General features: G+C 37.7%; 1 protein-coding gene across 2 annotated transcripts; it reads left to right on the top strand.

The window, feature by feature from the left end:
• Positions 1 to 892: 892 nt before the first annotated feature.
• On the top strand, positions 893 to 26,818 carry ZNF326 (zinc finger protein 326). 2 transcript variants are annotated; one of them, XM_054833298.1, is made up of 13 exons: positions 893 to 1,050; positions 1,547 to 1,621; positions 7,750 to 7,876; positions 9,942 to 10,347; positions 13,038 to 13,236; positions 14,393 to 14,427; positions 15,362 to 15,449; positions 17,712 to 17,826; positions 18,800 to 18,947; positions 19,263 to 19,362; positions 20,703 to 20,833; positions 21,823 to 21,918; positions 26,102 to 26,818. In XM_054833298.1, exons 1-13 carry the CDS (start codon positions 1,035 to 1,037, stop codon positions 26,261 to 26,263), a joined length of 1,698 nt encoding a protein of 565 aa, XP_054689273.1. In that variant the 5' UTR covers positions 893 to 1,034; the 3' UTR covers positions 26,264 to 26,818. The 2 variants fall into 2 exon arrangements, with proteins under 2 accessions (XP_054689273.1, XP_054689274.1); XM_054833299.1 differs by lacking the exon at positions 1,547 to 1,621 and having other exon boundaries at positions 898 to 1,050.

The raw sequence follows: 26,818 nt of genomic DNA, 5'->3' as shown, positions 1-26,818 counted from the left end.
CAGGTTTTATGTACCAGATCTGCTTATGGCCATCTCCCTCACATGCTTTTTCCTCCCCCTCTTATTGTTTCTGTCTTTCTTTCAGGGTTGTATAAAACGTAAGAAACTATAAGGAATGGAATACTTCTCTGTGTGTGTTCTTCACACAGGACTTTGGGGTTTTTTTTCCTGATGATGTGTCTGGGGCAAAGTCTGTCCCTTCCTCAAATCTTTAGCTGCATAGGGCACAGTGTTATCTTACAACTAACTTAAAGTGGAAGTCTCTGTATACCTTTAGCCTGTTTCAGTGTTTCAATGCAGCCTGTTACAGATGCTAAAATACTTTGTCTTGGGATTGATGAACCGGTGTTACTACATTAGGTTCATTGAAGGGGGCCATTACAGAGGTGGCATTGCTTAACTAAGTGCTTTATTTTGCAAAACCATTTGGTTTGCACAACACCACAGCAGCCCCCGTGGGGAGCTGTCAGGGCCACGGGTCAGGGCCCCTCATGCCCGGGGCTGTGGAGCTGCAGGGAAGGCGCCCGGGGCTCACTCCTGCCAGGCACGGCCTGACTTCTTTGTCTGTGTAAGGGCAGATTTTGGTACTTGTGCACCGAGGGGATTTTTTTCCGCGGTGGCACCTTCACCAGGGCCCAAGGGCGTGTGGGAGCGTAAAGATGTGGGTGTTCCACCACTGCTAATCCTGGAGAGGCTTCAAGCATGACAGGGGCCGCGCCAGAACGTAAAATGGCGGCTGCCAGGGCCCAACATGGCCGACGTTCAGCCTCCCTCGTGACACAGCCGATCCGGGCACCCTGCGCCAACGCTTCACGCGGCGCCGCTGCCGGTCCCGGGCCCTTCTCCTTGCAGGCCGGCCTGCTCACGTGACGCGGCGCCCGGACCAATCGCCGCCCGCCGTGGCCGCGCGGCCGCGCACAGGTCCCGCCTTGCCTCGTTGTGGTGGAAGGCGCCATTGAGAGAAGCCGGAGCCGCTGCTGCGCTGCCGCGGCCGTCAGCCGTCCAGGGGAGCAGGGCCCGCCGCCGCCGTCGTCATGGACTACGGGGAAGGTGAGGGCGCACCCCCAGAGCAAGGGCAGGGCCCGGCCGCCGCCACCGCTGCCGCCGCGGGGCCCGGCCGCGTCTCAAAATGGCAGCGGCAGCAGCTTTGTTCCGCGCAGGACGGAGTCCCCCTCATCCACCTCCTCGTCCTCCTCGCCGCCCCTCCCGGGTTGGGGGAGCTGCGGCGGCGGCCGGCGGCGGGAGGGCTGCGCGGGAGGAGGGCCCTCCCGGGGGGCGGCGCGGGCGGGCGGGCGGCGCGGGCGGGGGCGGCCCTCCGCGGGGCGAGGCGCCCTGGGGCGCGGGGCGAGCGGGGGGCGAGGGGGAGGCGGCGGGCGGGGCGGCGCGGGCAGAGACGGGGGGAGCTCGGGGCGAGCTCCGTGAGGGGGTCGTGTCAGGAGACTGGAGATCCGACAGGAGAGAGAGCCGCCTCTTGTTGCGGCTCCCTGTCTCTCCCCTCCGGCTCTTGCTAAGCACTAAGTCATTCTCACTGACCCATCCTCTCCAGCTGAAGACAGAGATTGGAGATTCCCAGATACCCCCATGCATTGTGGTGTGAACATGCCCAGTGGGTCAGTCTCAGGTATGAGCTATAAATACGTCTAACCTGTAAAAAGCGTTGGGGCTGAACGGTCAGTGTTGACAAAAACAAAAAACAAACGGGTTATTAAAAGTACGTAACATGGTTTTCTGGAGGAGTTATAACTGGCTGGGAGTGAGACTTGATTTTCATCTTGGGCATGTCAACATGAACTCCTGCACGTTCCAAATCAAAATTGTGAGATCAAGGAGTGGGGATGGGGGGGGAATACAGACTTTTTCTTATGATGATGCTTTTTGCATAAATCGGTATTTTGTTTTCTTATGGACTACTGTATTTGGTTCTTACTACTTCTGTTGAAAAGAAAGAGGATGTTTCCCCCTTTTATACAGATGTGGAAAAAACAGAACTTGGAACTGCTTGTGGTTTGTTTTTTTGTTTTGTTTTTTTTTTCAGTTTAAGAGTTTGGGAAGGAATACAGAAGCATATAAAGTAAATGTGTTATAGCAAAAGCTAACTCTTGTTTTTATACTACTACATACATATAACAAAAAGAAATGCACATATTTTTGTAAGATGATTAAGGCTGTGAATTTAATAAGACTCAAGAAATGATTTGACATCTCTTGCCAGTATGCAGGCAAGTACTAAAAGGCTCTTAATATAAAAGCTTTACCATAAACTGTACCCAAGCTTCATTTACAGATGTCATCAAATAAGTATTTGCTGTCGGATCTCTTGATACTCTTGCTGGCCGTTATGTGGAAATGACACATGGGATTACAGATGCATCTTTGATTGCAGTATGATTTTTTTTTTTTATGATACATTCCTTGAGTCTTAGCTTTTTTGCCAATGATATTATTTTGTGTTTATCTTTCTTGATAGTAAAATAACTAAATTAAAGCTATGGTCCTGTTTTTTTAATCTTCTGTATTGATTCTTAATTAGATGTCCTTTAGATTTTTGGTAGAAAAGGTTTTTCTGAAGTGGAGGTTTAAGTATCTTGTTGGAATATTCACTGTAGCCATTAACTAGAACCTGCTTTACTGAGATCTGACAACAGTCATATTAAAGTGAATTCAGGCTCATCCTATGGGCAGCAACCAATCAAATAGGCGTTGTGCAATTAAATTGTTCCTTTCATGTACCTCTGTAATAATAATTTTCACTGTGATAATTAAGCTATTATTCATAATTATTAAACAAGTTTAATTATGATGTGTGTAGCTTGAAACAGTTAACATTAATGTTTCTGCATTGTATGTACGTTAGTAAGGTGTGCATGAAGGTTTGTCTTACCCCAATTCTGTAGTGGTCTAAAGGCTATTTTGTAGGGGTCCAGTAGATGGCAATAGAGGATGGATGTTAAGAGTTTTCATCTTTGCCCGGTTTTCATTTGAGTTCTTGGCAAGGTTGTTTCTGTTGGAAACTTTTAGCCAGTGTGAAGCACTTTTCATTGGATGGCTGATGACCACTGTGATTCCGCCATTGTCCCGTGCTGATGACTTGGTTTGAGACAGAGATGACATGGCCTGTAGAATAAATTCTGTTAATGTTATTAACAGAAATATTATTAACTATTCATGTAAATATTTTGATTACTGTAACTATTGCCTTTTTAATCTGGAACGGGAAATGGCTTTTGCTGCTATTCTAAAATTCATCTACATTGTTGGATTAGTTCTTTGTTTTGCAAGGGACTCAACGATGTGATAAAACTTCTGTATCTATTGATGAGGTTGTGATCTTAAAGCAGCATGGTGTTACGACAAATGTAATGTGCCTGGAAAAAATGTTGCTCTTTATTGCACAATGGATCCTTAAGCTTGTCATAGTCATTGTGGATTATGAATTTAAAATATAGGGAAATGTAGCTTGTTTCAAGATGGCACTTCTGGTTTTTTATTGCTTAAACGTTATTTTTATTTTACTGAAGTTTATTTTTTTCTCATTTATTATTTATTGCTGCAAGATCTTTTTCCTTTCTCATCTTCCTAGCCTTTTCATATGCTTAACATGTAGAACACTATTGAAAATGATTTTGTTTCTTTGTGCTGTGAATATGATTTCAATGTTCTCTAACCTTAAGCTTTTTTTTAAATGGAGTCCTTTGTACCAAGGGATTCTGAGTCTTACCTACTACATGTTTAACTTGCTAGTTCTTTTCCAAAGGAAAATTTGTTTTTTCTTTGCTGGCTATTGAAATTTATTTTGCAGCTATTTTAAACGATCTCTCTACCAGATATGGCTTTTTTTAATGTGATGGAATACATATACATTAACATTTTAATTTGTAAATTGAACTTATCTTTTAGTGTCCTATTCTTTTTTATTTTAGAAGTAATACATTTTTTGCCCCCTTTGACATAACTCTTCTCCCCTCTCCCCTACCCTAGTAGACTTTAAGTATGATCTAGAAATGAAAAGTGAGATCATTCTTTGCAATTCTATTTCTGTACTTTAGTTCAACAGCCCATTCATCTGCACCGTATTTATGCAAGAGGCTGCAGATACCAAACCCAATTTATTCCTTCAACAAACTCATTGTTTCAGATATTTTGTTCGTGCCTTCATCAGTTCAGAGATTTACTCTTTCACTTTTAAACATTAGGAGCAAATATGAACCACTTCTTATTTTTTCCTTCTCTTTTTCACTCTGTAGTATTCATAGATAGATATAATATTTCTTCAAAGGTTTCTTTGATAAAGCTACTATTTAAACTTAAATGAAGTATACTACACTTTTGAATTGTCAGTTTGAGACACTGCAATACAATTCCTGGTGGTTTTTTCTAGAGCTTAAACACATGTTCTCTTAGCATGTGAAACAATTTCACATTTAGTCTGAATAGTTTGCACTGACAGGCAACTTCTGTGTATCTCCACAGATAGTGACAGCCAGAGCTAACATAACAGTGAATGGGGAGCAGGCTACTGACAGAGGAAATTGTTCTGTGCAAATACAGCTTTTTTTTAATGTTTCATGTTCATCTATCTTGCTTTAGTTTGTAGAAGAAGAATCAAAAGTGTGAAAGAGACCAGTGCGAATGGATTTTTATGTCTGTGGTTGTGAGGTTTGTCAACTAATAAGTTGTTTCCCTTCAGATTGTAATAATTACAGCTATGCAAGTGATTATTATTCAGCTACTACATTCAAAAATTTAATAATAAAGCCTATCTGGAGAACAAACTTTCAGAGTAAAGAAGAGCTTAGTGCCTGAAGAAATACTGCATTCAAATTAAGTGCAAGTATCTTTGCCCAGCTCTGGGCATGATGTGTAAAATCTATAAACCTTCAGTAAAGGCTGCAGCTTGCAAAATGACTGAACCAGGAGGCCAGTGGTTGGAATGCTGGATTAACTGCTCAGCAATCTGAAACAGTTAATGAAATAGTTGGAAGGAGATCATAGGATCACCTTCATTAGGTCAGGTCAAAGATGTGTCTCTTCCACCTCACCAATATCCTGTATGTCACTGTCCGTTTGGGGATGTGGAAGGAATAGTACAAGTACTCCTTTGGTATGTCTTAGCTGGTTTGCAGCTTGGGGACTTTCTGAACCAGAGACATAGTCTTTGTGTTAGACATCCTTTTGAATTTCTTGTCAGTGGATTTATCCAATTTCTTTTTTGAATCTGTGTAAATTTTTAGTAACATGTTGTGACAGAGCAGTTCCAGGGCTTAAGTATCTGTTTTGTGAAAAAGAATCCAAGTAATTTTTAGCTTGTTATTTTCAAGTTTCATTTGCTACCTACAGTTTCTTGTAGCAGAAAATCATAGAAATGATCATCCCACTTCTCTTCTTTGTACATTTTGTATCCCCCATTAAACATTTTCAAACGTGAGTGTATTATAATGTAGGTAAATGCAATGCAGTGAGTCTGGAAAGGATGAGTAAGTTGTTCGCTGTTAGGGAGGAGGTGGTGATATCCTAAAGGCAGTGATGTGAGGATTTAGGGACTGTCATAGTTCTACAAGAATGCTGATGTTAGGTAATATGAACTGTGGATGAGTAAGGAGAGTGTTGAGCAAAAGTGGATGTCAGAAGTTATCCTGTGATTGTAAGAACATTTTAGTATTTGCTTTCATGCTAAAAATTTCAGACATAAAATTTATTTCAACACTATGCTTCAAACCATTTTTTGGAAGAGTTCTTTTGCATCTGAATGTTTTTGTGTTTTTTCCCACTAGTGAACTTCTGGCATATAGACACCGCTGATCACTACTCGCTATGCTGTAATAGAATTGGATTGCAGTGGTAGGGATCTTGACAGTATGTTGTGTGCTTTCTTGTTGAATGATTTGATTCACCTCTTCAACTCTTAATCTAATTACTTGTGTGCCATCTCAGGGTCTGTAGATAATAGGGAGCAAGTGAAACTAAGGTAAATTATTGGGTACTTTCAGGTCAGATATTAAATTTTCAGAAGGTCAGTGTCTTTTGATTAGCTATGCTGTATTTAAAAAAAAAACCAAACTTTGGCTCTGAAATTGACCATGGGATCATCTAACCTTAATTTCTGTGAAGCTGAATTTATTTTATTGACTACCTTACTCTTACTGGCCTACATCTTTATGTAGGCAGTCTTGAGGGTATTCCACTGGATTAGGTGGTAGATCATTCAGTCACATCAGAGAGGAATATTACATGTTTCTGTCACAAGGCTCAACCATTTCTTTAAAGAGTAACTTGTTGCAGTTTAAGTTGTTGCTGTGTGGTGCTACGTGATGAGTATTTTGGAAAGGTTTTTTGTGCTTTGCTGCAGAATCTTTATCGTATGTTTGGAATATGGAAAGGTGCAGTGTGACTTCCATGTTAAAAGCTTTTTTGTTTCAGAAATATCATCTTTACTTTTTTGGAAACTACCTATGATCATTAGAAAAAAGAAATCAGCAGGAGATCTTAATTTATTGGAGTCTCTATGCAGGCATGCTAAGAACATCTGTGTAAAAGTGATATAGTCAGCTCAATACCATTTGCAGAATTCTTGTTGACAGATGTAACAAAGTAAATTACAATGGCTGTCTTGTGCTAACAAGAAGCAGGTACAAACAGGAAATAGTATATATACTTATTTTCATCACTACAGTTATTTTCATGAAAGGATATGCACAGAGAATTACTATGTTTCTTTAAGCAGGAAAATTTCTTCTGACTTCCAAGTGAGCTTACTGTCCTGTTATCTTTTGGAAAAGTCAATAGCTTAAACTTGGAGATTTTGAAGTGTGTAAGATGCTCTCTCTTGTTAGAGCAGACAGGTCTTTGTGTGGTTATATTTTTATCCTCACTGTGTTTTTCTTCTTTGTCTTACCTTTTCTGTGAGGCTTAACTTGCTAGGCTTTCTTTGTGTTATCCAAACATTAGTGTTGGTTGGTACTGGAAAGCAGTTTTGGTCACTGAAATGCCAGTGAAGTGCAAATTGTGTATGCTACAGGAAGACAGTGGGTCATACCTGTTATCAGATCTACAGCACTGTTTTAGTTCTTTAAATTTGAGTGGTTATTTAACCAGAACTTTTGCATAGGACTTCCAGTGTTGAAGAGGAATTTGGTTCTTTGCCAGACTTCATTATAAGATATAAAGATGTCATGAAGTGACATCAGTTCAGCTGTGAAATACCAACGTCTTAGTGCAGTTAGTGAACTGCAACTCAGTGCTAATTTGGGTGGATTTTTGTTTGTGCTGGATATACGGTCTGCACTGCAGCATGACAGCTTGTAACCTTGACCCAGAGTCTCTGTCAATGTGAATGAAGGTTTCTTCTGGCATTGGACAGAGAAGGCAGATGTCTGTGAGCTGGGTGTGTTATTAAAGGGTGGGAAGTGTTGTTAATTCTCCACTAACTTCTGACATATTCTACATCAGACCTTCTCCATTTAATTCTCTTAATTTAATTTGAGTCTGAATTCCAGCTGATGAAACAATAATCCCGAGGTATCCACTACTGGGAAAAAATATGAACTTGATTGCGCTTAAGAGGTACTCAGATGATGACAAAGACACATGGCTTCCCTAAGCCCAGTGTCAAAATTGGTTTGCAACTGACAGTTTTGTATTTTGTTTGTAAGCACTGTGGCAAAGAGTAAACTTTTTATCTAAGAATTTAAGCTAGATTACTTCATAAGACTTCTTGCTTTCTTTATAAACATTTTTCTGCTCTTTTTTTAGACATGGACCGTGATTATGGGCATGGAGGCTATGGTGGCCCACGATCCATGGACTCTTACCTTAACCAATCCTATGGGATGGAGAGTCATGGAGGTGGAGGCGGAGGAGGTGGTGGTGGTGGTAACAGGTAAAATAATCCTTCAGTTGTCCCAAGAATTGATCAAACCCAATTTAAGTTTAAATCATTCTGTCTTCTAACTTAAGTGTTCCTGAGGCATGTTGTTATGATTTTGTATGAACACTTTCGTTCTGAGTCTTCGTGTTCGATAAATACTGGCAAATACTAAACTGTAAGAGCTGGATTCTTGTAATAATCAGCATTTTTGTGGAACAGTTTGACAGTGAAACAACGCGTCTTTGAATGAAAATGGAAAAAGTTATTTCTCGGTAATGGCTGGCAATTTGTAGCTGATTGGCCTGATATACCATTTCTGACATAGCAGACTAGACCTAACTGGTTTAGTGCCTTAGACTGAATCTATCAACATTCCGTTTTCAAGGAACATTTAGGGTATGTGTTCTTTGGTTTGAATGTGCAGTGCTCAAATGATCTTGGTGTTGAATCTGAAAGTCATGTCCAGATTATTTCATTGGCAGGTACTGATTACACTCAAAACTGTGTGCATGTTCTGGGCTGCTTTGTAGGATGGATTGGTCTAAAAATAAAAATTCTGATGCAGTGGTCTTAAAGTTGTGTATTTAATGTTAGGATACTATCACTGTTGCTCTTTCAGATAAAAACAGTAGGGAGCAGCTGATTTGATTTAGGTCTTAATATTGTAATTAAAGAAGTATGCTTTTCAGAGTAGTGATTCTATCTTGGAGGAAATAAAATGTGAAGAAAACTTAGATAATCTGATGGTTTTCTTGTGTGCGCCCTTGAATTCTTGTCTGGCTGTAGCCAGACTACTGTATGATTCTTGTTTGTAGTCACTGTGGTGCCACTGGGCAAGGACAGTACTAAGTAGGGAGGCTGGAGAAGTGTTGTATTTTGCTGCACGGTTCTGTTAAACATTTTAGTTAAGTATAATTTGTTTAATGATGACCATTAAGATTGACTTAAAAGTCTGAGCAGAGATTCAGGAATGAGCTGTACCTACCATATAGTAATCTGCATATGATTAAGGTTGAATGACTACTTGAACACTGAAATGTCTCTTGCCATGTAACGTTAATATTGTGCATGGGCTCTTTCTGTAGATAGTGTCATTTTCTGTGTAGCTTTGGGTCTTCTGAGACTAATGTATTTTAAAATGAAGGCATTCAGTTTACTATAGATACAGTTAGTAATTTGAGTCTGTTCTAGTTTATATTTTATCAGTCAAGGGGCTGTCTTTCCCAACTCCTGCTGAATCACCCTGTTATAACCCTGCAGGGACACTAATGTGTTTCCCTTCCAAGCGGTTACAAATCTTGACGATTTCTAGCCTGACACACACACCCCGCCACCCTCAAGGCAAAGCAAATGCTTGGTAAATAATAAAGATTTCAGCTTTGTTACTCTACTCTGAAATTCCAAGGACTGTTTTTGTGTCCACTGTGCATGCATTGGGATGGACTTTCAGAATCTTGAGTTGCTAGACTTTATGGTCTGCAAGTGAAAAATGGATCATGAAATCTGATTGGGAGACTGAATTTTACAGGGAAGAACATTTCCAAAAAATACAAATATGAATGGAAGAGCACGTGTATTTTTCCTTTAAAATTAGAACTGTGGGGTGTTTAAGACTCACAACTGTACCACTAAAAAAAAATCTTTTTTCTTTTTTTCCTCAGTTCAGAACTAAGCTGCCTTTTAACTGCTGTTTAACTGTTAGAATATGAGGGCATGATTTTAAAGAAAGGAGAGTTTGACTAGCCTATGAATGTCTGCAGGTGATTATTTTCGTGAGACTAGGGCTGGGCTCTAATAATATTTTAGTAAATAAATGTTGCTGAAAATTTTAAGTAAACAAAGTTCAGGTATACTGAACTTTAGAATTATTTGTAGCAAAAATGGCTCAGATAGCTTTCTATCTGGTCATAGTATGATTTGCCCAGCCCTAATCAAGATCAAACAATAACACAACTGTACAGACCAGTATAGTAATAAATTGATTTTAGTTGATAAATGTCAACTGATAACTTGTCTTTTGAAATGTATAACATTAGTAAGCTTACTTTTTTTTCTCCTCACTGTGCAACTTTTCCAGGTTTGGACCTTATGAGTCTTACGACTCCGGGTCTTCTCTGGGTGGGCGAGATCTGTACAGATCTGGCTATGGTTATAATGAACCCGAACAAAGCCGCTTCGGAGGTAGTTATGGTGGTCGATTTGACAACTCCTACCGGAATAGCCTTGACTCTTTCGGAGGTAGAAACCAGGGCGGGTCTAGCTGGGAAGCACCTTACTCCCGTTCAAAATTGAGGCCTGGGTTTATGGAGGACAGAGGAAGAGAGAGTTACTCTTCCTACAGCAGTTTTTCTTCACCCCATATGAAGCCTGCACCTGTAGGCTCTCGGGGGAGAGGAACGCCTGCTTATCCTGAAAGTGGATTTGGAAGCAGAAACTATGATGCTTTTGGAGGACCATCAACAGGCAGAGGCCGAGGCCGAGGAGTAAGTACAGAATCTTTTCAGATTCTTTTCACTAGACACTCTTTTAAACCCTTTCAAGACCACTGCTTTAAAACAAATGCACTGTTCGGTACAGTGTGGGGTTTTTGTCTAAGCAAACTATTATGGTTGACAATGTTGTTTACCCCCTTGAAGCTGTCTTTAAGTAGAACCCTGTCCCTCTTTCTGTTGAAAGTAATGAGTAATAGAAGACTAGTTGATAAGGTTTGTTAAATCTCTCCTTTTGTTTGAAAGGTGAAGATAAAAGTAATAGGTTTGGTCTAAAAGGGATTAAAAGGACTTGCATTTTTCCGTGTAAACACTAGCATCTTTGCTGCTGGTGGGGAAATTCTTGAATACTGTAAAAGTTTAATTCAAAGCCTTTTGAAGTTTTGAGTAGGTTAAAGGTGCAATGTATAAGTAAAAAATAAAACCCAGGTTGTGAATGCCAGAGTAGTTTTTGTTTCCTGTAAAGGTAAAAGTTTAGGTAATTCTTTAATATGTTGAACACATGCTTTATCAAACATCAAGTCGTCTTTTAAACTTCTTACTCTGACTTGTGTATTGGAAGGGTGATGGGGAGGAAATGGCAAAGGTGGGTGGTTAGCAGTTACAGTGATTCTTGTTCAAAATTAAAGCATGGTTAAAGGGGCATCATCAACTTGAAATCAGGTCCTTTCACAGAATTGAGATTAATTTCCAGATAGTGTGCCTAGTCCTGTTACCTCTATTAATTTTGTTTTGAAGACTTATGTTGTCACTCCTTTTCAGTGGATTCCTTTCCAGTGTAGGATGTAAAAACTGTATGTCCAAGAAACAGCAAGATTAACTGTACACAAAAGTAGTGAATCACAGTTTGGAGAAGTAATGCTTGATGTTAAATGAACTAGGGGAAAAAAATACAACAGAAGAGAATAAAAAGAAAAATCCTGACAGAAGCACTAACTTTGAGTTGATGGTGTCCCTTTATCTTGGTTTTAAATCCCAGTTCTGATTATGGTTTGTTTTTTTTAAGCATGAAGAGTTCAGTGAACACTTTTCTGCCTGTGCCTCTAAGTGTAACTTATCTTTTAAAATTCTTAAGCGTGCCATATTTCTTTGGGAAGAAATTCTTTAATATTAAACCATACAACTTCTTTGTAGCTTGAAGTGTAGAGGAAGATTATTTTTTACTGGGTCTTTTAAATGCCTAATTGTGCGGTGATTTTGTTTCAGGAAGTCTACTTTGCAGTATTCTTGAGTACTATAGTTGCTATATTCAAATTTTAGCTCAGATTTGCACATGGCTGCTAGCTAGCATGTAGCATGGTATGAGAAATAGATTCTAATCTTTATGTTTCTCTGCTTGTGAAGCTGAAAGTGTTGGGTTCTTAAGCTTGGATGCCATCCTTTCAGAACTTATTTAGATCTGAAAGTTTTGTGCAGAGTTACAGCCCAATATCCTTATTTCTTTTTTTTGTTTTGATTTTGAAATTTATCTTTTTATTCTTTCATGTAATAAAGGAGAATGTAAAGGCTAAACTACTTACCATATGTAAAATGCATTGCACCTTTAATAGATAGACTGTTTTTAAAAAAAAAAAGTAAATTACCCAAATGCCTACTTCATGTCAAATTCAGATGTGTACAGTGTAAATGTACATGCTAGGTAGTTCTGTAACTATGTCAACTAAATAAATTAACATGGAGATCTTGTGCATGGACTTCTGATTAAGAAAAGTGCCTGTCCTGGTACATTTTGTCTGTCATTTAAAATCTGCTTAAAAAAGTCATACTTTTCACAAAGTGTGTTGAAGTTACTTTTATGTTGTTTTAACTTTGATAGTGTAATACTAATTCTCTTCTCATGGCAATACAATTATTTCTGCTTATCCAAGTCACCCATCCAGTCAGTGGGCTCTCTTCTGCCCTTTATTAAGCAAATAATTAATATTAAGAAGTATGTTAGTGCTTTGGAAAATATTGCAGCTACCTAAATTCTCCCTCTTCAGATTACTCATTTATTGTATGCCTTCAGAGAGGTAACTTTCATAAGCAAGTATCCACAAATGACTGTACAGCATTTTGGAAATAATAGAAAGGTTTAGTCTTTCAACTGAATTTTCATTCTTATTGCTGCCATGTTTTTCTGTTGCTCCCTCCAGGCCCAACTTATAAATTCTGAAGGACAACCTTCTTTACTCAGTTTTCAAATCACTACTAATCGTTTGGCATAAAGAATCTGCATTTTTGTGTGGTGGTTTGGGGTTTTTTCGTTGTTGTTTTTTGGGGTTTTTTTTGTTTGTTTGGGTTTGGTTTTTTTTTTTTTAAATGACTGCTGACTAAAGTGTTGCAAACTGGGTTGGTTAGCTCTGTTTTTTTCCCAGAGGGAGAAGTCATTTATCATCTAGAGAATCTGAAGAGAGGAGCCAAGATGTTAGGCTGAGATATGAACTCTGACAGACATGTTCATTGTCTGGACAATGGTTCTGAATAAGCAGAAACACAGTTTATACATATGTATTCATTCTACTGGACAAACACCCACAAAGCCATTGCGCATCAAAACATCAAACTGGGAGCTTAAATTTCCCCTGCATTTTGCTCTAGAACGCAGATTTTACTTAGTTCGCAGTTTTATTGTACCAAGTAATTGTTTTATTTCCATTGATATCATATACTAATACCGTTCTCTTGATTTCACAAATTTTCAGCATATGGGAGACTTTGGAGGAATGCACAGACCTGGAATTGTTGTTGACTATCATAACAAACCCAGTCCTGCAGCAGTTGCTGCAAGAGGAATAAAAAGAAAAATGATGCCACAGCCCTATAACAAACCTGGTGGGACATTTATCAAGAAACCCAAAATGACAAAACCTATTTTGAAGCTGAGCCAGAAAAAATCACCTAGTAAGTAACAAGTACCAAAATTCTTAAGTTACAATTAATAATTTTTTTTAGTTCACTGGGAATTATTTAGTCTTAATATTCAGAAAGAAGGTTGTATGTGCTGTTTTGTAATTCATTTTCTACCTTTGAAGTATTCTACAACAGATTTTCTGAATTTGCTCTTCTACTGCAAAGATAATTTGCTGAATGAAATTGAGTATTTTGATGTGTTTAAATATATACTGCTGAAGACTCTTTCATTTAGACTTTACAATGATACTTCCTGGAGGCAAATTTTCACTACTGAAAACAATTTCGGATCTCAAGTTGCCTTAAGTGACAATGCCTGACAAATATTAAACGTGCCCTTGCTTGAGCCTGGGCACTGCTGCCCAAGTACTTTGATGAATATAAAAAGTAGTGTACTGACTGTAATGCAGCTGAAAGACATAAGGTGTGAGTGAAGAGGAGAGGGAGGCAAATTGAGATAACAGTGAAAAATATTACAGAATAATTTATGAAAGGTAGAGAGAGATTGCTCCTTCTTGTAAATGAAATTCCATAGTGAAAAGAAGAACTGGAAATATGATAAACTGGATATATACATTACAAAGTATTAGTGGCGCTTGATTTAGCTTCTCTAAAGAAGCTACAACTCTGCAACTTCAATAATTCTGATATTGCAGGCAAAGCTGGAGGAAAAAAAGTCACTAATGAGGTTTGAATAAATTACGTGCTTTGAGGGAATGTAGACTTGAGTATTAAATATTATGAATGGCATGTACAGCAGTCAAATTTTAGGGTTTTGTGCTTGTAGTTTCCTCAGTAATTTGGATCTGCAGCGTTTATATAGTTTGGTTTCACATCACACCAGAAAAATGTTTAAAATTACTTTTACTCAGAGCTTGCGAGGTAAATGCACAGACTTGGCAGAAACTTCCACATGTTTTGTGGAGTTTGATATAGGTGATTGCTTCTAGAAGACTTTTAGTTTATATTCCTAAGGATGACTGGTTTTACATTTAGTATTATTTCTAAAAGATGATAAATGTAGACGTAGACTGTCCTAGCTGCATAACAAGCTGGACTTTTTTCCTAAATATCTTGTTGCCTTAAAATGAATTGACAGTGACAGCACTTTTGCATTATTTATTTCATCTTCATTTTATGTTTATAGACATGAAGACGTCTTTCCAAGATTCTACTATAGAGGTAAAGATTCCCAGAATTGGAAAATATTTGTGATTTCAAAAGTTTGTACAGTATACCTTAAGATGAATAATTATTAAGCTAGATTTATAAAAATTAAGTACTTCGGTTTAGAAAAACATATATAGTGTGTTTGTTTTTTTTCTTCACTTCATCTAAAACTGTCATATTTTTGTGGCAGTCTGAAATCCTTACTAATTCAAATGCAAGGTGTAGCTTGTGCAGATTGCCTGGAAAATGAATTTTGAGGTGTATTTGTAGACCCTAACCTATTCTTGTAATGCACAGAGAGCTGTCACATGAATACCACTCATGTTGTCATAGGTAGTCAGCTTGAATTCATACACCTATAACCTGCTTGGATGGGTTGAGAAATTAAGGGACAGGGAGATTACTAAACAGCAATGAGGAAGAATGGATAAGATGTAAGACACATCAAGGAGAGAGGGCAAATAAAAAACCCCCAGTGTTAACAGGTGTTCTCTGTTAGGGTACAGAGATTAGTTGCACCTACAGAAAGATCAGTTGCAACAAAATGTAAGAATGTGATTAGTAAGCTAAGCATGTGTATATATATTCTGGTTCCATGTTGAAAGACTGGAATGTTATTTTCCTTCTTTTTGAGTGGAGGTATTAACCTATTCTCAACTAAGTATTTAAAAGTCTTAATTGGAAGTCAGAATAATTATGTAGAAGACAGTGAGAATTTTGATTGTGAAACTAATTCACAAAGACTTCAAAGCATTAAGGAGAAGTGTGTAGCTTGAAGTGTTTGTACACAAAGTCTAAGCAGATACTCAGTTTGCTTTTTTCATTGTTGTATTTGATACATAGCAAGTAACAGATTATTGGGGAAAAAATTAATTTGCACTTTTTTTCTGTATTCACAATGGCATTGGGTTTTTTCTTACAAAATTTATGGATTTGACTTTATTAGGAAATTGAAGTGGACACAAGTGGTGCGGTTGTTATATATGAAGACTTCACAAGAGATGCTTATGATCTTGGATATCAGACTTTTGGAGGTAAGTCAGTTTGCTTTGTCAGGTAAAGTATTTGTGTGACTGAGTGAATAGATTTAGTAAGCCTATATGTATGAGCTTTAATAGTAATTGAGTAGCATGACTTGTTTGGTTTGTGGTTTTTTTTTTTTTTAAGAGTTTATAAATTTAGGCCATGGACAAGATGATTGTTTGTAACATCCATCTATCACTTGTTTTGTTCTTTATGTGCTTCTTGTCTCTCTGCTTTCTGATCATTTCTGTATGTTGTTGCTTGACTTGTTTTAATTTTTGTGAAATTAATGTAAATGATCTTCTATACTTACTGCCATTCCATTGCTTAAATGTTGTTTATCCCACCAGTTCCTCACCCATATCCTATTATTTATCCCACTAGCTGATCAACCTCACCCTTAAATCCTAGGTGAGTCACTTTTATAAAAGTGCATTTAGTTAACTCAGAGAGCTGCTCTCAAGCACATGGGGTCTATTTCATGTGCAGTTTTAATGAAACAGGTTAATTATTAGTTTACATAAAATCAGCTGAAATATCTGTTAACTGTAGTGATTTCAAACACATACACAAAGAAATCCAGTGTTAAGACTGAAACGATTTTCAGTCCCCTTTCCCTTGTGTGCTGCCCTATTGTGTATGTAGTCCAATCTCATGGTAAGGAGTGCTGGAAGTTTGCAGCCAACTGATTGGAGTTTCTTTTCTTGAAATAGTATTTTTTCATTGTGGGTTTTTTTTTTAATTATGTGGGGTTTTTGATTTTGAAAACTTGCATAAGTGCACTGAAGGAAAGTGGGAGCCCCACTGGGGTGTCCCAGTTTATATGTAGATTCCAGCTTCCAGTCCCCAGCTTGTAACAGGATGGACACTTGAATTCGTGAGCTTGAAGAGTAAGATACAGGCCATTACACTCCACAGAATGTTATACTAGGTGATTTTTTACAGCAGTAAAATAAGTGATCCCTTGCACATTTCCAAGGTTGGTGGTAAGGCACTAAATGAAATTTAAATCCTAAGATCAGTAATCGGAATCGCCTCTGTGGGTGGGTGTTTTTTTCTTTTCAGATTGAATTGAGAAAGAAAATCTTTTGGATAGGAGTCTTTCTCTTCTGTGGATCAGAGTAATTTTTGAAAATTTGCTACAAAATGAAAAACCTTGGGGTAATCAGGAATGAAGTGTAAGCTGTTAGTTTGTGGAAATGTGGCTCTGCAAGTGTCACTGAGTACTGAAAACAGTTTTTAACAAGGTTATTTTTTTGTTTTTTGTATTATGCTGCTGTATGTTCCTTTCAGTTGCTGTTTGGATGGAGGGAGGTTTCATGGAGGCTGACCTCTCTCCTAAGGTTGAGCTGCAAGGGAAAACTCAAGTGATCGGTTTTTTCCTGCTCTAAAACTACTTGCCGAATAATATTCTAATTGTTTCCCTTTGTCCATAGACTTCTAAAGCAGACATAGGAAAGGCAAGCACAAGAACACTTATGCATAAAGTTAATGTCCTTAGAAGTCTTTAATGTTGCAAAACTAATTTTTAGTCATTTATTTGTTTGTGGTCTTACTTATAATTTAATGAAGTTCTTCTTTGAAGGTTTGGTTGGCTTTTTGTTATATGGTGATTTCCCCTGTTCCCCCCCGCAGCAGGCTCTTCCTCCACTGGTTTGTTTCTTCAGCTGAAAACCTTTGGAACATTTTTCTGTGAAATCAAGTGAAGTCTAGTGGGGAAAAATAATAAAAGTTGTTCAGTTTGGGTACCATACCTTTAACGAAACACTGCCTTGTCTCCTTTGAGAACCTTTGCTTTTGTTTTTGGGATCTGCTTTCTCAGCAGAAGAGAATGGCTTTAGATAGTTTCTTTTTATGTAAGGGGATTGTAGCAATGGTGCTCTAAACCCATGGAAAGTTTTAAATAACGTGCCCACAGTACCCTTTCCTGGTCACTTACTTGAAGAAGCCTTTAGCAACTGCACAACAGGGTAGGGTTTGCTTTAACTCTGAATTTCCTTACTTTTGTGACTGTAACCACTTTACTAAGTTTTAATTGTTAGAAGTAAACGTTTAAATTGGTTGTCTTTAGAGGAGGAAAACAAAGCAAAACTTCTATGGCATTTAAATAAGTCATTGAACCACTTTGCTGTAGGGTCTTTCTTGGCATTTTGAGGTGTTTGTGGAGGAGCCAGGGAAGACAGATACTTTTACTGGGGGGGGTGGGGTGTGTGTGTGTGTGTGGTTTTGGGTTTTTTAATGCAACATTTTAAATCCTTCTGCTGTATGTTAAGATGGTAAAGGAGAAGTTAAAAGTGAAGAAGAAGAAAAGCGGCGAATTGAGGCCAGAAGAGAGAAGCAAAGGCGTAGAAGGGAAAAAAACAGTGAAAAATATGGTGATGGATACAGGTTTGTGCTATAACTTCTGTCTTGTGTGCAGTGTTTTTCTCCCCCTTTATCCTTCTTTCCCGAAAGCCCCTTTGGACTTATTTTAGGAAAATAAAATGCAGCAAAGAAATGACCCCCGAAACAAAGGGAAAAAACCTAACCCAAACAAACTCAACCCAAAACCTAGCACCTGTAGCTTAGAAGACTGGATGTTTCACTGGACCTCTGCTGTATCAGAAAATAACCAATTTCCTAACCCCTTCTCCCCCACAAGTGGCATCAGTGCACACTTGAGAAGCAGTTTGGAATGGTACTGCTTTTGAAGTATATAGTTTAGTTAAATATATATTCATGCTGACTTAAGCTGTTAGATGACTTTATTCTGTTTTTTATATGTATGGTGAGCTATTTTGTAGCAAAAATAAGTCGATAGTTCTGTAACTTTTCTAGTCTTGCACAGCGAAATGGGCTAATGGCCAGCACTGTACAAAACTGTCAGCACGGTATGTGATCATAGCATTAGTGCCTTTTCCTCATTGTGCTGAGGAGGCTGTATTTCCTTATAAAGATTTTATAGGTTCTATATGGAAAATGAGCTTTAAATTAATTCTTTTGGCTATTTGTAAATAGGAAATCAGAGACTGGTTTGACTGATAAGTACTATAAAAGGTGACACAAACTAGAGACCTTGTGATAGATACACTTACAGAATAATCTGGCTTCTAAATAGCTAGCTTCTGATTTCAGCAGTATCTTTTGCATAGATAATTTATTACTCTGAGACTGGCCTGGTTTGTGTTTGGTTCTTATAGCAGTTACCCTTCATAATGGTAAAATACTGGAATTTTTTTTTAATTTATTTTTCATTTAGGCTTCTTCAAAGAACACTTTCCCATTTCTTTTCTGATTAGATTTGTCACGTCCTCATAGTTTTGAGGAGAGAGGGAAGAATGTTTCTTTAATGGTAATATTATTTAATTATTTCTCTTGATAGAATGGCATTTACTTGCTCATTTTGTAAATTTCGAACATTTGAAGAAAAAGAAATTGAGTCCCATCTGGAGAGTGCAGCTCACCAGGAAACATTGGATCATATCCAGAAGCAAACCAAATTTGACAAAGTAGTGATGGAGTTTCTTCATGTAAGACAATTGGGTTTTGTTCTATATAATATGTTTACATTAGAATGTAGTTAAAATTTACCATTTATCTTCAATATATGCTTAATTTATCATCATTCCTTTTGCAAATGACTTTTGGCATAGCACATATTACTAAAAGTTGAAGCAAATTCAGAGTCTGTAAAATAGTGTTACAATTAAAATAGTGCCTTAAGAAGTAACAGCAATTAATTGCTATAACAGAGCTGTTCTGAGTTTAAGTATAGGTTCCTATTGAAATATAAACAATTTTACATCAAATGTGTCACAATTATTTTTTTTTCTGATTCTCTGTAGGAGTGTATGGTGAATAAATTCAAGAAGACGGCTATGCGTAAGCAACAGACAAGCAACCAAACAGAAAATGCTCAAGCTGCTGAAAAAGATATAATGGAAGGTGAATAATGTGTTCTATATAGAAATGCATACTGTGGAGCTCTGCTTGTCCTTTTCTATTTTCATTCTTCTTCGAATTTGATACAATATTTGGATTAAAATTATTAGCTTTCACACCTTTTCTGTACCTGGTTGGGATTCCTTGCTTCAGTTCTGATATAATGTGGAATGTAAGCACAGTGGGCGATAGCAAACCTTATTTATGTCTGCTGTCCAGTGTTGGAAAGTAAGATAACATTGTGCTAGGTACTTGACACACAGAATTACGTGGGCTTTGCCACAGCCTGATTCAGAATCATGCATGTGGAGTGGCAACAGGTGTCTGCTGATGGTTTGAAAGAGAGGGTGTAGTAAAGTGGTAAGGTGATAATGGTCAAATATGATGGCAAGGATCTGGATAATGTAAGTGGGACAGTTGCTGTGGTTTGAGGGACACTGACAAAAGGAGGAGGAGCACTCTCTTGTCTACCCAAGATGAATCTTGGCCTGAATTTCTTTCCCCTTGGCTGCCCTGCAGGCAGTTTTCTAGAGCATTTTGTGTGTCCCTGCCTTACTGTGCTATATCCTTCCACTTTATCCTTTGCTTGAGGGATTTCAAAAGATATGTTAGAGCCAGAGGGGACATCTTTTGAGTACCTTTACTTTAGGCAATAACTGTATTTGAATATTACCTTAATTCAAATTTAAATGCTAAAAGCTACTTAAAAATGGATGTAGCCACCATCTTAACAGTCTCCCAAATTCTTTTTGTTTACTTTCCTTAAGTACTGGAGGACTTGTTTGCCTTTATGATCAGAATGTTCTGTTTGCAAACTAATATTTAAAATTGCAAGAGGAATTGGATTCATTTGCTTCCTCATGGCAGTGAAAGGCAAGGAAATGAATTAGTTGTTCTTTTGAGGGGTAAAGTAAATCAAACTACTTTTATTTCTTGTATCAAAATGTCTATTATTAAGGATATTAGCTATTGTTGATTTTTAAATAGCATTTTTGTACGTTAAATAGTTCAATTTGATTGTATCATTTTTATTTCCCTCTATTTAGGCAGGTAGGTGTTCATATATCATAACCTCAGACAGCAAACATTATTGCGTGGGTCTCATATATAGTCTGTGGAGAGGAGGAGTTGGAATATCCAAGTGAAAAACTTTCTCCTTCAACATTGCCTTCAGAGAGCCTCATTTTGATGCTTGAATTTGGGTGAACATTCCCCTGTGGTTCAGTTCGACATGTTTAACAACTGACAGCTGTAATTTTCTGGTATAAAACAACCAGTCCCCTCTTCTACTTCCCTAGAATAACACATTTTGTGTTAATGATTTGTTGCATCTTCTTTGGCAGGGGTTACTGCTGATGACCATATGATGAAAGTTGAGACTGTTCACTGCAGTGCCTGCAGTGTGTATGTTCCTGCACTACATAGTTCTGTTCAGCAGCACTTAAAATCTCCTGATCACACAAAAGGAAAACAAGTAAGATATGACATATTATTTAGAAAAAAAAAACCAGGCAAGCATAATCAGAAGTGTTATGGTACTCAGTACAAGTAATTTCTAAGTTCTTGTTGGTATTACTTGTTCTCTAGAAAGTTAGAATGTCCTTGTTACACTTTGTAAACATAGTATCTCATGAAGTAGCAAGCACTTAAGCACCCCAGTTAATGAAACATTGGTGTGCTTAAAAGGTGAAAGTACTAAGTCCTGAGAAGGTTACTGGGAATGAGTTTTTTATTTTACCGGAATTTTTTTAAGTATTGGAAAGATTTTGTTATTTAAATGCAAAACACAATACATACGTTTCCAGCAAGATAACAAACCTGGTGTCTCTTTTTTTTTTTTTTTTTGCTTGGCTGTTGTCTTTTTTTAATGTGAAGAAGAGCGAGAGCAGTTTAGAATTATCAGTAGTGTGGTATTGGTCCCTGTTACAATTTATAATGATACACTTCTAAGGTTGGTAGAAGGGTTGAAAGAGTAGCATGAGTGGAAAAAATCAGTTGTCATAGTAAGCAAGATTGTCAAAGTAATGTTTCATTTATATATGAGCTTCTGTGATTATGGAATATCATAGAATGGTTTGGGTTGGAAGAGACCTTTAAAGGTCATCTTGACCAATTCCCCCTGCAGTGAGCAGGGACATCTTCAACAATATGCTTTTCCATCACAGCATAACATGCATGTTATCTGTAGATGAGAACAGGTAACTGTGGTGGTAGACAGCTGTGTGGTTGTAGTTCATTGTATAAGCAAGACATGAACATATCTCTTGATCAAGCTAAAGCAACAAACTATGAACACTACCAAACTTAATAGAGCTTATTATGTGATTTGGACTTAAATGCTAAGAACGAGCACTTCATGCTGCAATACAATATTTTCCTTACAGAAACTGACCATGAATTCAAATTTGTGTGATAAATGTAATAGGTGTATGATAATTATTCACTGTAAAATTTGTTTCCTAGGCCTACAGAGAACAAATAAAAAGGGAGAGTGTTCTTACTGCCACCAGTATTTTGAATAATCCTATAGTGAAGGCACGATATGAGCTGTATGTGAAGGTAAGATGCAAGTGGAAAAAAGTAATCTGTAATGTTTGCTATACCACTATTTCTTCCATGATGATGCAGTTTAGCCTCAGTGCTCTGTGTTCTGTTCCTGCCTTCTAGGTAGCTCACAGATTGAATATATTTTTCATGTATTCTGTCAGTCTCAGATTGTTGTCTTGGATAACTTTGCAGAAAAAATTACCACCTTCAGAATTACCAGCTTCGGGTTTTGGTTTACCATTTATATGTATATTAATTTTTAATTAGATGCTCTTATTAAAAAAATAATCACGCTTTAGGAAAGCATCAGCAGTGTCTAACTCAATATGTGATACTAGCTGTAAAGCACAAAACACTTTATGTCAATCTTTACATTCAGAGGCAAAGGCTCCAGCATGTGGCTTTGTACTAAACTACAGTGCACACGCTACTCAGCTAGTTTTTATTCCACAGAATTTCTAGGATTCATGGCAGCATAGAAAAAAAGAAAGCTTACAACAGTAGTTGTTATGATCAGAGAATTTAAAAGGCATGGCAGATATTGCGGATAGGTGGTTGGAGAAACATGTGAATTCATTTTAGCAAAATGTGGTTTTTTTTTCTTCTGGGCCAGCGAAGCTACTTTTTCTGTAGTACCATTGTTAACAATTTCTGGTAGTTACTTTTTAATTGGTTTATAATTTTGCCTGTGCCCAAACAATAGACTCCTGCAACATAGCATTGCTTTGTCTGAAAAAATACAAGGTATGAGCCAATACAGAAGTTAATTGTGATTTAAAATGTCAAATTAGTCGTGTCCAGCAAAATTATGTATGGTTGGGTGCATGCATCAGTTTGACGGCTGTTCTATATCTGGTATTGAAAAGGTAGTAAATGACCGGATACCACAGCCTGGAATATCTGCCTGTATTTCCCGCCATCTCTTCTGGTATTCCTGTGGCCTGGTATGTGTGTGCGTTGTCCTGTACAGCCCCCTAGTGGGGGACTGGTAAAAGAGGGAATGGAAATTTGCTGGTCATCAGTTGGAAAACTGAGGAAGATAAAATTTGCAAGATTGTCTCCACAAGGAGACTACTGACATTTTTAGAATGCCTAGTGCTAGTATTTCCTGGGGTGAATTGAACTTAATGTACTTTCAGAAGCACCTGCTCAGTGAGATGTGTCTGGCTTCTGGTTATGTAAATCTCTCTTATCCAAATGTATAATAAACTGCAGACTGAAGGAGTCCAGTTGTAATATACAGCATGTGATGAATCGGAGAATGTGACATGTGTTTGGTGCCTGCAGTCTTCCAGGAGAGTAGGAAATCCTTGTTACAGCCGAAAATAGCTTGCTTTGAGATGAAGGGCAGACTGGCTTGGGGAAACATCCATCCTCATACTCCAACCAAAAAACCCCTCAAAACCCCAAACAAACAAAAAAAAACCCCAAACACTTTTGAAGAGTGTTGTCTGTCCCGCATATGTATGCAGCGTGGAAGGAGGAAACTCAGAGCAGGGAAGACCAGCGAGGCTGTTGCATAGATTTGTACTGAGTCGCAAAGACAGGTCATCGACATCACAAATGCCTTGGACAAAAGAAGAACAAAATTGCTGGTCAGCAACTCCTGATTTTTACGTATCCTTTCTGATACAGTTTGACGTGAGCAAAAAAGATAAAGTTTGTTTTGTTTTTCCTTCCCCTATTTATGCTTCTGCTGTGCTATTTGTATGTTGTTGTTTGGGTGGTTGTTTTTTTTTTTTTAAAGTTCTTAATTTCTCCTTATTCTCCTACATACATATGGTAAAGAGAGGGGAAGGGGGAAAATCCACCACAACCCACCTGCTGGCCACTCTGAAACAGCCACCTTAGGAGTTTTAATGAACTTGTAGCAAGTCCCTTTATAATAAGGAGGAAAAAAGACCATCTTGTTGCTCAGGCAAAAAGTTATCACTTGTTGAAGTCATGACTATCTCTAATTTTGGACTATTTAAAACTTCCTAGATAGAATGATGTTTATGACTAAAAGCTGCTTGGATGTTGCTCAAGAGAAGGATCATAGAGGTTGCCATTTTCTATCACTATATCCCAGGGCTGTTTGATCATGTGTATTAGTGAAGGCATTCTAAAGCTTACCCATTAGGTAGGCAAACTTTGGTATCTTTTCGGGTCAGGCTTGTGAGACCTGTTATAAAAAGATATGGAGAGTGGTTTCTGGGGACATTTAAATCCCGAAGGTTCAGTTGTAAATACCAGTTCACAGTCCTAAGCTTTCTCTCCAATTTAAATATTCTAGAGACAAGGAACCCAAAGAATGCATCTCTTGGGAATAAACTACTTATCTGCTTGTGGTTTTTATGCTCTCTAGGCATCATAAAGTCTTTCTGCAGCAGTTCAATGATGTGCCCGTGTTTTTGTTTCCTGGGGTTTTTTGTTTTGTTTTTTAAAGCCATCTGGGAAGATGGGACCAGTGTGGCTGTCAAAATCAACTAGCATCAAAATTGGCTCTGCATGCTGTGCTGGATGCCTCTGATGCTACATCACTGGAAAAGAGTGCAGTTGTTAGGATCTTCCCCTTGAGGGCAGTAACTTTTTCCTTAGTTTGAGAACTTGAAAAGTACATTTTTCTCTGAAAAAGCATTTGGGGAAAGCAACTTCTTTTTTTGTTTGTTTGGGTTTTTTGTTTTGTTCTGTTATTATTGTATAGAGATCTGTTCAGCCAGAAGTAGTGTGCTGAATCCAGTTCTGCTAGGTTAGCCAGAAGTGACATACTGTCTCTACAAGAACGAAGTGTTACAATTTTCTGTAGCTTGTCCCCAAGAGTCAGGGACAGTCGGAAGTTGTTTCTAGGAGTGTGGAAGTAGTCCTTTTAGAAGTGCATTCTTTAGCTACAATTCATCATTATGCCTAGCCTAGACGTGAGAGGATTTTAATCTTTCCTTTTGTATCAAACCTGTAAAAGGGCTTCTGATATCCTTGAGGACCATTTACAGAGAAAGGCTGCCTTTTTTCTTTTGCTAGGAAACAGTGCTCTCTATTAGGCTGTATGAAACTCTTAATATACCTATCTTCCCTCTATAATGTCTACTGATGAGCATGTATTTGAAGCTAACCAGGTGGAGTATTCTTAACTCAGTAATTAGCTTATTTCTGTCTGTCTTTGGAAATCCTTGTTCCTGTACCCAAATGTGATTGAAAATATGTGACTGAACCCAAGGAAAATGGCACTAGAAGCTTTGCAGTCAGGAGTTCTTTTACGCTTCTGTCCAAAAAGGAAGGTAGATGAGTACAATTTGGGGGAGTTGCACTAATCCTTATTGAATTAAGGTTTGGATGCTCAGTCTTTTTATTTGACAATGCTTTCTGTTGATGTAGGAATTGAATTGGTTTGTGCACTTGCTTTTCCATTTATTTTTTTTTTCATGAAACGGTTTACTGAGCTAATAAATGTTTTTGTTAGCTGAATGTTGGACACTGTTACCTTTTCAGTGAAATGCTCCTTGGTGTTCTGTAGCCTCACAGTGCTTGACAGTTAGAATGGATCATCATCTAAAAGTGGCATGAGTTTTAACTGAGATGTGGGGTTTTCTTGTTTTCATAGGGCTCAGATAAGTTATGATACCAGCTTTCTATGTACTTGACCCTTACCTGTGAGAATCTACTTTTTAAAAAGCCAAATGAATTTCAGGCTAGTCAGTGTAATTAACTGTAGATTTCTTTTTCATTTACTGAAGAGTTTACCTTTTTGATAGAATTATTCAGAGTGAATAAAGACTGTAAATAAAAGCAGAAGGAAACTCTTCTGTTCAGATTTGGTTTTAATTGGGGAGAAAAAGGAAGCAGCTGCAGTTCTTAATAAAAACATGTTGAAACTTAACTATGTAACTTTAATTTGCTGAATGTTGAAGTTTGTGTGTAGCATACTTTGGCTCTTTCTCAATGCCATTTCTACTTCCATTAAAACAGTTTATTGGGATCCCAGTTTCCAGTGTGCATAAAAACGAGATGTTGGTAATTTTAAATCAAATCTGTTTTGATTTTCTTGGGGGGAGAAAACCCCACAAAACAAAACAACAAAACCCCCCACAGATTAAAAAACTGTATAAAATACCATAGCATTTCTTAGTGGCTGCCCTTTTCATTCACTGAAATGATAAGTATTATTTTGTTTGAAATAAATATCAAAGTGTATGGTTTTTTCAATCTTTTGCTTCAGGGTGAAAATCCTTTTGAAATTAATGATCAGGCTCAGGAGCAGCAGGCGGAAGAGGAGGACAAAGCTGATGAGCCAGCTGAGGGTGAAGAAGAGGAGGAGGAAGAGGAAGAAGAAACTGAAGAACAAACTGACTTCACTTTAGACCACACCGAAGATAACTAAGTGCAAGAAAATGAAAATGTATTGGGGGGGCAAAACAGCTCTTTATTTCTGCTCTAAAGTGGCTAAGACTCTTTAATAGTCTCAAATGAAGTTGTTGAAGATTCCCCACCGTATGCATGCATTCCATTCCGTGGAGAACTTGTTTATATAATTCCTCTGTGTTTCTGATTTTCTTTAAAATGAAATTAAGACTATTTTAGTTGAGCTTTTTATAGCAAACTGACTGTTAAAGCTGATTAAAACATTGTGTTGTATATTTTTTTAAGCATCCTATTTTTTTGATGTGTGTATTGAAAGTTGGATATAATAATTTTTGGTCTAATCAGTTGAAAAGAAAGGCAGGTCTGTGGGGTAAATATATTAAATGCTATATAGCATAAGCTTATATTTACCTCTTAGTACAGAATGAGTAACTTCAAAAATTGTGCTGTTGAGTGTGGCTGTTTTGGGGACTGCATTGCACTCTGTATAATAGAGTATGTGTTATAATATGCCTTGTAGCTTTTTGTGATAAGATGTACCAGTTTGTAGCAATAAAACACTTAAGAAATGTTA

Source organism: Grus americana, chromosome 8 (genome assembly GCF_028858705.1).
Source record: "Grus americana isolate bGruAme1 chromosome 8, bGruAme1.mat, whole genome shotgun sequence".
NCBI lineage: Eukaryota > Metazoa > Chordata > Aves > Gruiformes > Gruidae > Grus > Grus americana.
The sequence above is the reverse complement of the archived record's forward strand: the minus strand, read 5'-3'. Positions and strand labels throughout refer to the sequence as shown.

Excerpts from the sequence above, each read along its gene's own strand:
- ZNF326 (XM_054833298.1), top strand. Across the intron at positions 1,622-7,749 it reads GCCCAGTGGGTCAGTCTCAG|ACATGGACCGTGATTATGGG; the intron begins GTATGAGCTATA and ends CTCTTTTTTTAG. Across the intron at positions 17,827-18,799 it reads AAATATGGTGATGGATACAG|AATGGCATTTACTTGCTCAT; the intron begins GTTTGTGCTATA and ends TTCTCTTGATAG.